The sequence below is a fragment of the Natator depressus genome, chromosome 4 (assembly GCF_965152275.1).
Source record: "Natator depressus isolate rNatDep1 chromosome 4, rNatDep2.hap1, whole genome shotgun sequence".
In the NCBI taxonomy this organism is placed as follows: domain Eukaryota; kingdom Metazoa; phylum Chordata; order Testudines; family Cheloniidae; genus Natator; species Natator depressus.
This window is the reverse complement of record NC_134237.1, coordinates 68,602,894-68,618,511: the sequence shown is the minus strand read 5'-3', so window position 1 is coordinate 68,618,511 and position 15,618 is coordinate 68,602,894. Positions and strand designations below refer to the sequence as shown.

At 40.9% G+C, this 15,618-nt stretch overlaps 1 protein-coding gene across 1 annotated transcript in view; it reads left to right on the top strand.

Annotated features, from left to right (window-relative positions):
- LOC141986541 (putative ATP-dependent RNA helicase DDX60) overlaps positions 1-15,618 on the top strand; it is a 79,866-nt gene that overhangs the window by 53,928 nt on the left and 10,320 nt on the right. Inside the window, exons 30-35 of the mRNA XM_074951116.1 lie at positions 1,435-1,539; positions 2,095-2,236; positions 6,124-6,245; positions 7,934-8,081; positions 13,026-13,168; positions 14,223-14,374. Coding sequence (XP_074807217.1) covers positions 1,435-1,539; positions 2,095-2,236; positions 6,124-6,245; positions 7,934-8,081; positions 13,026-13,168; positions 14,223-14,374 — 812 coding nt within the window. The remainder of the gene's footprint in view (positions 1-1,434; positions 1,540-2,094; positions 2,237-6,123; positions 6,246-7,933; positions 8,082-13,025; positions 13,169-14,222; positions 14,375-15,618) is intronic.

The window sequence follows — 15,618 nt, the reverse complement described above, 5'->3', positions numbered from 1 at the left end:
TCTTATGGAGCAGATGTAGGACAAGGGCGGGGAAGGCAGATAGAAAAGAGGCAACAAGAAAGACAAAGGAGGGCACAGAGGTCAATGAGGGGAAGAGTAATAAAGAGGATGGGGAAGACCAGGATGGTGGACAGAGCAAAACTGGCAGGGATTGTGAGGGGAAAGAGTGAAGATGTCAGAGCAAAAAACCATCAAGCAAAGAAGAAAAATGCCCAGAATCTAACCTGCAGAAGGAATGGTCTGAGGACATTGCCAGGCCCCAGGGGTTGTGAAGCTTTGCTATTGCAGCTGCTTCTGGCCTCCTGCTCGGGCGTGTCTTAGAGCAGTGACTCTCCACCTTTCCAGACTACCGTACCCCTGTCTGGAGTCTGATTTGTCTTGCGTACCCCCACGTTCCACCTCACTTAAAAACTACTTGCTTGCAAAATCAGACATAAAAATAAAAAAGTGTCACAGCACATTATTACTGAAAAATTGCTTATTCTCTCATTTTTACCATATCATTATAAAATAAATCAATGTATATATAAATATTGTACTTACATTTCAGTGAATAGTATGTAGAGCAGTATAAACAAGTCATTGTCTGTATGAAATTCTAGTTTGTACTGACTTTGCTAGCGCTTTTTACGTAGCCTGTTGTAAAACTAGGCAAATATCTAGATGAGTTGATGTACCCCCTGGAAGACCTTTGCATACCCCCATGGGTATGCATACTCCTGGTAGAGGACCACTTTTTTAGAGCTTTCAGGGATGGCTTTTCCTCTGGGAGCCTGATCTGCCTCCTCTGAACTCATGGCTGGTGAATGCTGCATGGAGCTTGGTGTGTGTCCATTCTGCCTACATTTTCATATTGTTCATGTTAATTATACATAGAGAATCAGAAGATCCTGTGGGATTCAGGATTTCGACTACATGTGAAGGAAATGAGTAAAAGGGGATGAGGGTGGGAAATAACTGTGAACATCAATTTGGTCGCACTGGAGGAAAAATAAAAGGCCTAGAATAGAAGGAAAATAAAGCACTAATTTAAATTCATTTACAGAAAAATCTGAATTAACTACTTAAAATAAGAAAGTAAATATGCTTATTAAAATACTGAACATAGCCCTTAGCAGTGTGTGTAATATATTCAATATTAAAACAATGCACATTTTAGTTTAAATATTCAAATACATATTAATGCCCTGATCCTGCAAAGATTTAGGCATGTGCTTAACTTTATGTATTTACCCATTACATAAAGTTACACACATGCCTAAATCTTTGCAGGATCAGGTCATTGGGATGGTATTTTCAAAAGACCTGAAAGAGTTAGGTACCCAACTCCCAATTAAAGTTAAAAACATTCTATAGGAGTTGGGTCCTAGTTTCTTTGTTTGTTTGAGACATTAAAACATCGCAGTTCCTAAATTCATCTATCTTTTTACCAAGGTTCTGTCAGTGTTGAAGCACTCACTGCTGTCCTTCAAACAACCACGGAATACTGAAATGTTAAAAGTATACTTTATCTTTTCCTTGCAGTTTCTTGTCAAAGAGGTAAGCTTTAATTCTGTCTGGTTAAGAGAATATATCCAGAATTGCACTCTGTATTATATATTTGTTCTCAAACATTACTGGAAACAAAGCCAGAAATCTTACAAACTGTATTGTTTCTTTCATATAATTATTGTACCACTCATTTTATGTTCTATAGCACCATTCAGGCATTAGTTAAGAAAAACTGGGTGAAGAAAACCAGATAAAGAAAGAGACTTTTAGCCCAATTTTTAAAATATAACAAGTATTCCAATCCTACATTTAAAGGAAGGCTGTTCATTTTTTGTGAAGCAAGACAATAGGGAGAGTGCTAATCCTGTTGCATGTATAAGTATGATCAAGGATGGCACACAGGGCAAAATATGAACTGAGGTATCCATCCATATGATATTTTAAGATGCAAATACATAAAATGCATTTGAAGACAGAATTTTCCCAAAGACAGCATGTTAATAATTGTACTTCTATCAAGCCCCAGTTCACGAGACTTCACAATGTCAAGCACTTTGTATCTTGCACATTTGAACTAGCTTAACAAAATATTTTATTAACTAGGGCTACTTGGATCAAGAAGGTAACCCTATGGGATTTACTGGACTTGTGACCCATTTACATTATCATGAACCTTCAAATTTTGTCCTAGTTAGCTTTCTTGTGAAAGGCTTATTCCACAAACTGTGCCAGCCAGTTGAGAATGGTAAGTTAATATTTCATACTTTTTAATTAATGTAACTACATTTTTGTGAATGACCATCTAAATCATGCTCATATTTTATTATGTGCTCTAAAGTTAATGATCTGTAATTATCTTAGACAATTACAAAACAAACGTGACATGTACTTCCTTCCATATAAGGTTAATAGAACCTTTCTATTGTTATATGTTCACTAAGTTTGAAGTCTAAAGCATTTGCAGTTCCTACGCTAGATAGTGTAAATGTAAGTTGTTTTCAAATTTAGTAATTGGTATTGTGTAAAAAAAAATCTAAAAAGATATCATATAAAACTTCATTGTAATTATGGAGTTACAGCAGTCACTCCATAGTTAAGGCTGCAACTGGGTTGCATTATAAGGTCCCTTTTGAATCCCCATTCAATAGACCTCTATTCCTGAAGTCCCTTCCATCACCCCAGTCAAAAATGAAAATGTATTAAGATTTTTTTAAACCCAGTTTGTCTTTGATTCACCCTGTTGTTCTGTAAAAAAGTACTGGAGCTGTCATGTGTATCATCTGTGCTGAAACATACAGACAAAAACAGAGGTAAGTGAAGAAAAAACAAAGGCCCTCATCCTGTAAACATGGATGGGGGCCTAAGAATTTTTACCAAACTTCTAGTTTTCATTGATTTTCAGTCCATATTACAATATGGTTCTGGTATGTAATTAATGTGGGAAGTAGGTAGATGTTTAAAATTTTCAAATTGTAGATTTGTTTAGTTTAAATGATGCCTTCATCTTAAAAATCACCCATGTGTCTGAATGTTTGTCTATTGTTACAAGTAATGCCAAAGATTATCAAAGTTGAAGGAGTTTACAGAGGAAAAAAACTTTTTGCTTTCAATGTGTTGTTGCATTTGACAGCACTTTTTGTATACTCGGTATCACTAATTCTCCTGTATTACAGGTGAGATTGGTAGCACCACCTATTATGAAGTTTGCCAGACACATCACACTCATGCTTTTGTCAAACATTAACCATTTGGGCTGACATTTTTCACGATGAGGCCTGCCTCTGCCTGAACAGGTTTGGAAAATTTCAGCCAAAGTGGTCAGGTTTTTCCAAGAATGAGGCTGCTCATGTTAAAACAGTCTGGCAACCTTTTTATTTGAAATGCTCTATCACTCCCATGCTTTGGAGCAGGGACTTGAAATTTGGCAGAGGGTGGCCTTTATGTCATGGATGTGCCTTTTGGTAGTCTCATGAAAATGTTTCCAAATTTGGCTATGGTATAAGCTTTAAAAAATTGTGGTTTGCATATGCTCAGTAGAAATGTGCTAGACCTTAACAGCTAAAATCTCAGAAGAATCTGTTTGCACTGAGCATGCTCCAGTCCAGGGTTGCAGGGGGCTGAGCAGAACTTTTCCTGCAATTGAAACTCTGGGCTCCTGCAGTCTGTGCCAGGTCTGGGCACCTGAACTGAGAGGAAGGAGATTGTCTCTTTTGTGCTTGGTGCAGACAGTGTGGAGGAAGAAGCTTCTTGATTTCAATGCAGAGATAAGAGCCAGACTAGAGGTTGGAGGGGGAGGGAGTAGAATGGGATAAGGAGCCCGGGCAAAGGCTGGTGCTGGAGGCTGAGGGAAAAGGAGGACTGGAAGTTGCAGTGCCAGGAAGACTAGGACTGGCTGAACAAGGAAACTGTAACTGGAAGCCAGATGGGAGAGACTGGGAGTGGTTGTGCAAAGAGACTGGAACTGGGCACTAGTGTGGTGGTGAGGGGAGTTGAGACAGATGAGGAGCCGGGGTGCAGAGCGAGAACTGGCATTGGCTGGGAAAAGAGACTGTGACAGGAGCTGGGGAGGGCTAAGAGTGGGACAAGAAACCAGAGAGGAGGTGGGGGATGAGATTGGATGAGGAGACTGGGACAAGGAACCAGTGTGGGTAGCAGGGTGATTCAAGGTCAGTGTGGGGAGACACACATTGTATGAGGAACAAGGGGAGGGAGAGAAATGGTATTGGCTAGGTAAGGGGGCTAGGAGAAGGGGAGAAGACTGGGACTGGGAGAGTGACTGGGACAGGGAATGAAGCAGGGGAGATCTAAAACTGACTTGGGAGAGATCAGGACTGGGATGAGAAGCCTGAGGAGGGGAGGCTGAACTGGTTACGTGAGGTGAATAGGACTGGGATGAGGAGCCAGGACTGGGAAAGAGAAAGGACTGGGACAGATTGGAGGGGACAGAGTAGAAGGGAGTTAAAGTGTAGAAGAGCCTGTGTCCACTATAGCACATTCCTTTCCAGAGCCTGCAATGGATCCCCAGATTCCTGAGTCTCACCATTCCTCTGCTGTCAGCAAATTCTGTGAAACCCACAGACAAAGTGTGTGTGTCATACCCCTCCAGTGTTGGTCCACAGAGAGGATAGAAATGTACTATTGCTCTCAGTTATTCAGGTAGCTCAAGTGACAGAGATCTGTGTGTTGTATCTAAAGGCTCCTACTGTGTTGGTGAATCATGAGGGGTGCCAGTATTAAGCCACATGTAGAAATTCTGTTTTTTCACTTTGCCTTTTTAAAATCTTGGGAAATTATATGCACATAAACTATGTTTAAAACATTATTAAAGTTGCAAAGTCAAGCACTCAGAAGTTAAGAAATGCCAGAATTTCTCATGAAACTTTAATTGGGCCCCCCTACATCATGATACAGACTTTTTTATTACATGACCACATTAAAAAAAAATTCCACAGGAAGCATACCTCATTTGATGCACAGGATAGACTGTCCTCTGGGGAGGTGTCAGGGTTGTTTAGTGAAAAATTGTCATCTATAGGACCCCTGTTTCATTTATTGCAGAAGTTTGAAGGTGTATAATGCATGAGGCAGACAACTGCAGCATGAGAAAGGATGGTCTCATGCTTAAGGCAGTTGAATACTGCCATTGAGAGTTGGATTCTATCCCTAACTCTGGCATAGAGTTCCTGTATGATGGTGGACAAGTCACTTAAACCAAACTTTTCACAGATAGTCACTACTTGTGTGTTCTTTATTTTCTGGATGCCTGAGATGAGATCCTGGTGTGTGAGTTGCAGATGTGCTGAGCACTCATAGGTGCAAATGAAGTCAATGAGAGCTGTGCTTGAATATATGAAATACTATATAATGCTAAATAATCTGAGAAAACTGGCCCTAGTCTTCTCAAACTGGGCACCCCACATTAGTGAATACTTTTGACCATATTCTCTTTGCCTCAGCTCCCTGTACATAGAAAGGAATAATACCACCCCAGCATCTGACGGGTGTCTGTGAAAATAAATGAATGTTTGTGAATGTTTGCCTTCCTCTGCAGCACAAGACATGGGTCACTTGCTGGAGTAAATGGTGGATTCTCTGTAATTTGAAGACTTTAAATCATGATGTGAGGACTTCAGTAACTCAGCCTGAGGTTATGGGTCTATTACAGGAGGGGGTGGGTGAGGTTCTGTGGCCTTCAATGTGCAGCAGGTTAGACTAGATGATCATAATAGTCCCTTCTGGCCTTAAAGTCTATGAGTATATAAGGGGCTGAATTAAGGGTGCACAGACAACTTTAAATCTAGCCTTTTCTATTTTTTGAGTACTTTGCAACCTTAATGTTCTGCTTAATGTAGCTTTTTGTAGGTAATAGTAAATGAGTTCGTCAGTTTCTCTTGTTATTTATGTGGGTCTTTCACACAGCAACATGAAGAGAAATTTAAAAAAAAAAACAGAAAAAGTGACTGTAAAAATTACTACAATTGGTAGAGAAACTCATAGACATGTATAGACCCTGAAACTACTGTACATTGAATTAATTTTTAAAATGACTAGATTCAAGTTGGAAGTGTTTGTTTAAAAGTTAAAGAGAATTTTCTTATTTTGCATATTTATTGTACTTTCTGTCTGAAATAGGCTCGACTGTTTTTTCTGAAGATGTGATGGAACAATTAGTGCTAGTGCTAGCAAATTTATTTGGAAGGCGATATCTACCAGCCTGTGCTACAAAATTTAGAAGAACATCTTGCCAGTCAAAGGTAAAGAAAAAACATTTTTTATTATTTGAATTATTTAATTAACTTATTACTTGCATTGTGATAATGCTTAGAAGCTCCAATTAGGGATTGTGATCCATTATTCTACAGACGGTACATACATATAGTGAAAAGACAATTCCTTTTTGAAAGATCTAATTACTAAGGACTATAAAGCAGTAGTAATTAACCAAGAAAGGACCAGTGGGTCCTGGCTTATGTGAATAATATCAAACTATCCAAGCATTCTTTCAGAGATGACGCAGCTGCTTACACAGTTCTTGTCATGCTGGTATTTTATCTTTTAAGTGTGTTGATTAAATCGTTCTTTACTAAAAATTCCAAAGACTGTTCATGTATCTCTTTCCCCAAATCAAAGTAATTCCTCCTTTCTTTCCCCACATTTTAATTTTGACCTCCAGTCTAAAGTGCTAGCATCTGTGAAATTTACAAATTGACTAGAAGAGCGTTGGCTCTAGAGATTTTAACCTTTTCTTTGGTACACCTCAGAGGTGAAAGTAAGCTGGTATGGTGCAGTACGGCGTACCGGCAAGAGCCAGTATGCCGTGCTGGACCGGACCAGCTTCCCCAGGCTGGCGCTTTAAAGGGCCCCGGGCTCCCTGCAGCGGCCCGAGCCCTGGGCCCTTTAAAGTGCCGCCTGAGCCCCGCTGCCGGAGTCCCTGGGGTAGCTGTGGCAGGGCTCTGGCCACGCTTTATAGGGCCCGGGGCTCCGGGGGTGATTTAAAGGCCCGGGGGCTCCCAGCTGCAGCCGGAGCCCTGGGGCCTTTAAAGGCCACACCTCTTCTGGTTGAGGCCACGCCCCCCTACTCAGGACTCTGGAGTACCGGTAAGTCCTTTAAGTTACTTTCACCCCCGGTACACCTAGATCCAAACTTAGGGTCAAACCTTTTAGAAGTGTGATAATGTAATAAGATGGGCAGTAACATTGATTATGCACAGGGGAAGGGCAGGGGGAGGGCAGAAGAGGGGAGCCTCCATTAAATGTAGTCACTGGTAGCTCTTCCACCCAAACAATACATATTTGGGACTTCACGTGATTTTGGATGAAACCAGCTGGGGATGGGCTAAAAGGACAGAGCCAGAGAACAGCCAGTGTATGTGGAGCTACTCCTCTAGCCATCTTTTTAATATCTAAGCTGGAAAAGAACATTTTTAATTTTCAGTGTATAGCTTCTAACCTCTTAGGAGATGTTATTGGAGAGCTGTGACCAGTGGCAGCAAAGCAGCAGAAGCATTCATGTTGCTAGCGTGCCTGTGGAAGGTCAGGCACTGAGATGTGCAGGGCTGGCATAGGGATTCCTTGTGGGTTCTTGAGCTATGTGCAGTCACTGCCCCACTCCCCTCCCCCCCTCCATTTGCACCAGCATGAATCCCTCATGTCAAGTGGAATTATATGCTGAGCTCTCTGTGAGTAGAAGCTCTGGAAATTCCATACATTGTTACGTGCAAGCCATATTCAGCTTTAAGTTTAGTTCAGTGTAGACCAACTCCAGGTGTCTAAAGTTGGGCATTTTAAAGATTTGGGCTAAGGTATTTGGCACTATAGTCTTTCCAGTGTGTGCATGTGATCTTCACAAATGTTGTGTGTATGCATCAAGGTAGGACTAATGCACCTCAGATACACAGAAATAGTTTACCTAAATAAGGTAATAAGCTGTATGTTATTTCAGGTGTTTCTAGAAGATCTTCCAGAAGAGTTTGCTGCTGCTGTTCATGAATACAACTGCAAAATAGAGAAGAATTTTGGTTGTTTTCTTCTAACAGTTGCCAAGCTGGCTGACATGAAACAAGAATACCAACTTCCTTTATCAAAGATAGGTAGGCACTGGGAACACATATGCATATTAATGTAGATACAAGCTATATTGTGAATGACTGGTAGTTTTGATAATGGGGACTTAGGTGAATGAAATGTTATGCAACTAAAGGCTGGTGAATTCAGCCAACCTAATACAGAGATATAAGTTCCATTGCTTCTTTCATTCTACAGTAGGTACTGTAGTTGTAGATTATATTGAGATATTGGAGGTGTTATGGGGTGTAGGAATGTGGCATATGGGTTAGCTGCTATTCTTTCAGCATTCAGGGAATAAGAATAAAATCAAAGATATTCCTTTATGAAAGGGAAAAAAGTGCCAAAACCCCTAAATTGCCTTGTCTTGTGCAGAAAAAAGCTAAACAGGCAATTATCTGTCAGCTCAAAAATCCAGTCAGAACTTCTGAGGTATGTTATGATACAATAATGGTTTTCAGGGTGTACTACAAACATTAATCCTCACATCATCCTAATGAAATAGATAGGTAACCCATTATAGATGAGCATTGTACCAGGAGTAAAACAACTGATTCATAAGCCAATAAGCAGTCTTCGGCAGTCAGAAAGCAATATGAAAAGACATCATCATAAGATTACAGAGCCCTAGATTTTCACCTAGTCAAATTGCTTGACTGGCTGCATATTATCATATGGCTTCCTGGAAAGAAAGATGCTAGGTGGACTAATTAAATGTTGCTTTGTTTGACAAGGATGGATATTATACCTTATAACCCCCCCCAAATATTTAGTATTTTAGGGTGTTGCCTGACCCTTTTTAAGGGTTAATACTATTTGTATTAATTGTCAATTAATCAGAAGGTTCTGGTCCAAGAATCAGGCTACACAGAACTAAAACAAATAAGTTCAATATCTTGCAGGGACCCTCAGGGTGTACGGCAAGGACTCTCACACTGAGAACAAAGCAAAGCATTAGAGATCTTTATTAAACTAAGGAATAAAGCCAGAAAATCTCCACACCACATAGAAAGATAGGAGTAATACAGTATTGGGGATATCAGTGGTATCATTCTTTGCATGATCTCTTAGTTTTGCATACTTACACTGTTCCTTGAGGAGCTGGTGGTAAGAGACAAAGTACAGCCCTGTCTCTGGCATGCCAAATGAGTCAGATGGTCCAGGTTCCTCAATGGCCGAGATTGATGGTAGGGCTGAAGGGTCAAATGATGGAAAAAGCTAACAGTGATGGAGAAGCCAAGCTAACTGTACATGGTAGTTTGCCCCCTTATAGGGCCTGAGCACCATGATGAATATTCATGATAGTACTCAACCTTCCATGCCCAAATCTAACTTTCTCACCCACATAATATTGAGGTGTACTTATTCTAGAAGTTAACATATTAATACATATTAGTGTCATTTAGCTCATTATCAAATCCGTCACTTCTTGCTTAAGCTGGTGTACAGTTATTACTTCCAATTCTTGCGGTGTTCCTGCAGTTGCCGTTTACCATTAAGTTCCAACTCCGACCATTACGTAAGCTATCCTTAGTTCCCCAATATCTAAGAGTAACTGTCAGACCATTTATCTCTGCCAAATGTCACAGGCCGATTATACTTATGCTAACTTGCTGAAGCTAATGTCTTACAGGATACAGGCCTGTAGGTTCCTTGCATTAAAGCTGAATATAATAAAGGCTAAGCTAGCCCTATTGACTACAAGCGGAGATCTTTTTTTTTCAGATGAGGCACAACATGAATTGTAGATTAAACTGTATTCATTCGATAGGTCTAATCCCTTTTCACATTAGTGTAATGGTTCTCAGCCTCTTTTGATCTATAACAAACAAAATGGTCAACAAAATCATCCTACAGCCCATCATATCCCATGATCTATTTTGGGTACAGAGGTGTGACCGGGTTTCTACATGGGCCACACTGAGGATGCTATACTCCAGGCAGACTGCAAAGAATAGGGTAGACATTCCCCAAACTGGGGTTTATTCTATAGTTAGATTCAACAAGCCAGTAACAAAACAGCTTCTGTAATACCACACTGCTTACCAAGAAGCCAAGTACAGTCCCCTTTAAGCAATCCAGCCCTTGATGCCCCATTCCGCCCCCCCCCCCCTCAATCTAGACAGCCAAGTCTAATTTAGTGAGAGGTTATAGAAAATCTGATTCACCATATGTGTGGTTCATCAAACCCAAAGGACTGGACGCTGATCCTCAGGTTAATATGAGTCTCAGATCTTACCCAATAATCACTCAGATGCCAGTAATTAAAACTAAAGGTTTTAATATTAAAAAGAAGAAGAAGGAAAAGTGTTGCCGTGGTTAAGAGATCAGTGTATGTGCAGAGATGTGAAAAGTCCTCATGTTAGTTTCATAGCAGAGTTTCATGCTGAGGCTGCTGATTTGTAAAAGTCTTTTTGGAATCAATTAAAAACGTTATAGTGCAATAGGCAGTCCAGGTGTAGAGTTTGTTCAAATTCTTCCATGAGCATTCCAGGGTAAATCCAGAATAAACCTAGAGACCTCAGTGTTGTGGCTTAGACCTTCCCTATTAAAGTTTAAGCAGACCTGAGATAAAAAGGATCAGTCCCGAAGCTTGCTTTATAGTTCTCTACAAGCTGATAAGCCTCTTGACAGCAATTGTCGCAGCAGGACCTTCCCCCGATGAAGAATAGGCAGTGCAGATTGTTGCTGTGAAGCTAATCTTCTATTTCCTGTGTATACACAGGTAGACTAGTTGCATTTATTAACATAGGGCAATTAGCCATTCAAACTATCAAGACAGTTCATTATAGCATAGATAATTAAGCTGAAAATAATGTAAATAATATTATTAGTTCCTGTAGTATCTTATATCTTTAATTTTGAGGTTAACTGAATCATCCACATACATAATATAGGGCCATTAAGACATGAAAGGAAATTAGCATCTACAAGCTAATCTTATTACATTTGTTAAACTTCTAAGATATAGGTAAATGTAGACAAATACACTTAGCATCTACCCTTGATTTCTATTACTACAAATAAATGGGTTCATGATTGCTGGTCTGGGACATATCTTTGAACTGTAGATATACAAGTAGATTGTCTTGGTTACATTTCAGTGACTCTTGTTTAATTGTTATGGGTCATATCCAAGTTGACCAGTCTGTTAGTGTCACAAAAGGATTGAATAATTTTGGTCACGGGGTAGGTTTTTTTTTTTCTGCCGCTTTGTGGATTGCAGATCAAAAAAGGTTTGGGGGAGGGCCTTCTAGGAGAGTGTGCTGATGCTTTTAAGGATGGGGAGAGGAGAGGAGGCTGGTGTTTCTGAGTTGGGAGAGTCATCTAGGTGAGGGGGACTGGTGGTCTTGGTGTGAGAGACTGTAAGGGGAGGGAGCTGGTACTGCTGGGCAGCGCTCAAATTGGGGACAAAAAAATAAAACTCACTCACCCAGGTTCCACCTACAAACCACTCTTCCTATCTGAGATGTTCAAATGAGATGCCACTCACAATACACTGTGCTAATGTTCAAAATGGGATCACATGCTCTGATAGGCTCCTACTGTCACCTCAGCTTTGCCTCCTTCGCAGGATTCCAACACAGCTCTGGGCAGGGCAAGTTTAAGGCAAATAGATAACGCACACATCCCTTGGGCCCCAGCTGTCAGTCGTGTGTTGACATCAGAATCTCAGCTTTCATTTAAAGAAAGGGTCTAGCCCTAATAATGGGAAAGATAAGGCTGAAAATTTGACCCAAATGTCATTGATCCAGTGATGACTGCCTGGTTCTGCAGACAGCTTCCTGCAGAGTGATGACAAGCAGCCACTAGAGCTGGAGGAAAGCTGCCTGGCTTCACCACCACCATCAGGTCTATGCTCCTCTGGATGGATAGCAGGATCACAACAGACTTCCAGTGTAATCAGGTCACAGGCAGTAAGAGGCAGAGCAGGGAGAAGATGGCGGCAGCAGTAGGAACCACCATACAGTTCCAGATGGGCTGCTCCTTCCTTTCCATCTAGGCTCCTGCTGATTCCTAACAACCATAGAACTTTGCAGCTCTCAGGCAGCTGGGTGCGACCCACTGAGCCTTGCAAAGTGGTTCATGTCTTGTCAGTTATGAAGTGCTGCCTTGGTGGTTATCTGCAAGAATGATGTGAATTACCAGTGTTTTGTCATGTTAATATTGAAATTATTTATTTTAATAATTAAGGAAATGCTTTGCACTGTTGGAGAAACCCAAATACTGATTTATTAATTGGTGAATATTTATTTATTTGTGGTACAAGTAATTGTAAATTAGTGGGGGTGGTGTCACAAACCAGGAAATTGAAGCTTCGACTGGTTTGTGTGTGCAACTAAATGCTCAAGAGAAAATTGTGGCTTCATCAGACAGCCTCTTTCATAATACCCTGGGCATTTACATTAGGGATTATTTTTTATGTGCAGGGAATACAGGATCACACTCATGCATTAGTTCCTCAGTGCCACCCTCTGCAGATTCCATTCCTCCAGTCCCCTCATTGTTACTTCTCTTTAATCATCTCAAGAACAGCTGTTCCTTTGCGCTCCCTTTTCCCTATAGGAACTGTAATCATATCTCTTTAAAGATATTTCAATGAGCCCATTTTCTCACCATTTCAGTATGTTTAGTGTGCACTATTATTTTGACCCTAGTTTAAATTTTTTTTAAAGGTAGCAGGAAAAAAAAGATATTTGAGGTGGTTAATTTTAGTTTAAAAAAAAATCAATCATATGCTAAGTCTTAATCAGTTTTAGCAAGACCCAGGATATCTTAGGTTTAATTTTTGAAGCATTAGGGAGACTTATACTTTACACACAGTTCCAAACTAATTGAGATTTTGATAGTTAAAATTACCTATTACAACTGAAAAAAATTAACTGCTTTTCAAATGCACTGATTATTAAAGGGCACTTGAGCTTGTGAAAATTTTATTACATTCACATTTTAAAACTTGTTCTTATTAGATTTTACACATAAAGAATGCAATAACTCTGAACTGACATCTCATTTGATGAATAGCACCAAAAGCATAGCTTCTGTGTCACCTTTCACATGCCTGTCTGGAACCGTTGACCAGGATTTATTTGATGCTGAGAATGTTAATGAAGTAAGTTATTTTTTGTAGAGAGGGCCTCAAAATCAGAAGGGGATGGATCACTTGATGATTACCTGTTCTGTTCATTCCCTCTGAAGCACCTGACATTGGCCACTGTCGGAAGACAGGATACTGGGCTAGATGAACCTTTGGTCTGATGCAGAATGGCCGTTACGTTCTGCATCTGAATTTCATTCTGGGGGAGAGGGTAATTCTTAACTTCTCTATGACCCCTTTGCACCAATTATGAAGCAGCCATAAAGACTCTTAGTGAAGACCTCTAGTAAAGAGGGCGTTACAGAGTAAGTTGGGGGTGGGGAAAAAGGCATTAGCTGGGGGTGTTCTTACATAAGCTATGAAGCGTATAGGCTATAGCAGTCATGGTGTAAGTTAGGTCTACTGTCACAGCAACCCTACCCAACCCCAACATACAGGAAGTGCAAGCTGTCTCCCTTTAGGGTGCAGCCCAGTGCAAGGACCATCCCCAGGCTACAGCAGGACCCCTATTTCTATAATAGACTAAAGTAAATCCCCACCTCCTAACACTCCTGAAATTGGGAGCAGGAAATACAAGTCCACCACCAAACAGTTCCATGTTTTAAGGTGTTTGAGTTTGGAGTTCATATTCAGCCCATTTCAGACAGATCTGAACACATTCTCTGTATGTGGGTCAAAAGCCACCCCAAATTCAGAAACATCTCATGGATAAGGTAGTGCTGAATGTTGAGAGAGCAGTCTAGGGCAGCCCAGAGTCATGCTGCCCTGTAAGCTACTGCAACACCATGGGGCCTTTGTTGCAATCTATAGAGCTCAGAACACCTATCAATTACAGGCCAAAACTCCAGCTACTTCAACATAGAAAATGAAAATTGACCCTCTGCAAGTGCAAAGGGTCTGCTATATCAACCCACAGACAACATGATCCTAAATTTTCAGAGTGGCACAGATTATAGACATGCAACTCCTTTTAGCAATAGGTCTAAAATCCTAGAGTGCATACAATAATTAGTAACACACCAAAAGTATCATAAACACAAACATTTGAAAAACAATTGTATTTTCTCAGGCTGTCTTGCGTACAATTGGTGTTAATGTCAGAAATGCTCCTCTGTGTTGGTTGGAGAAATATGATAATCAAGGAAGAAGAATGCCACTGAATGCTTATGCCCTTGACTTCTTTAAACATGGCTCCTTGATTGCATTGACAAGAGATAACTGGTATGGACTTCTTGTTTAATTTGAATACTTTGCTGCAAAGTTGTAATGGCTGAATATCTTTTGAACATGGGATATAAGTTAACTACCTGCAATTGCATAGCCACAAAATATAGGACACGATCCCTCCCTTGTCATGATTATCCACTAGCATAGAATTTTTCCTTATTAAAATATTAAGTTTCTGGTATTTATAGTTACAAACTTCCAAGTGTGAACAGTGTGACTTGCTGAGGCTACATACAATGTCAGAAGCGTGAACAGGCCTCTTCATTTAAGTAGCAGGTAGTAGTAAAACCTAAAAATGGCAATTTAAATGTCAACTCATGATCACAACTTCAATTCCAATCATTGTGGCTAATGTACTTGGCCTACAAATGCACACCACCTCCCACTGTGTCCCAAGCATCAAACGCTCCTACTATCTCCATCTCCTCTCAGACTGCTAAGATTTCCAGCTTCCCCTGACAACTAGGCCTGGTATACATTCCAGAGTTATGTTGATGTAAGGCAGCTTACGGGGACTTAATGTCAGTTTCTATACTAGAGCGTTCCTCCCACTGATGTAACTTGCCTGCTACGTCAACTTAATCGCGTAGACACTGCATTGCTTACGTCAATTTAACTGGTCTCCAGGAGCTGTCACACCAGGGCCGGCTCCAGGCACCAGAGAACCAAGCAGGTGCCTGGGGTGGCAAATGTAAAGGGGCGGCAGGATGTCGGGCTCTGGGGCGGCAATCCGCCCTCGGTGGTGGCGGGAATTCAGCAGCCACTCCGTCACAGCGCGTTTCGCGCTCAGCGGCAATTCGGCGACGGGAACACAACTCTTCTTCAGTTGCTGGCAGCACTTTGGCAGCCGCACCATTATTCCGCCTCTGTGTTCAGCGGGCGGCAAGGTTTTTTTTTTTTTTTTTTGCGCCGTTTGGGGTGGCAAAAACGCTGGAGCTGGCCCTGCGTCACGCAATGCACATTGTGATCTCTTTGGTCATTGTTTTCAACTCCGCTGCCCAGAGCCAAATCTCTTTTAGGCCCTCTCTTTTTTTCTTTAGCTACTGCTACACTCTTCTTTCTGGCCTACCAAACACACACAGCCTACGAGCCCACATCAGTGCATTCAACACACATTTGCTAAACTCATCTTCCTTGCCTGTGAATTTGATCGGATTACTTGCCTATGAATATTTTTGAATCCCTCCGCTGGCTCCCTCTGCTCTTTTATCACATTTAAGTTTCTTGTCATTGCCTTC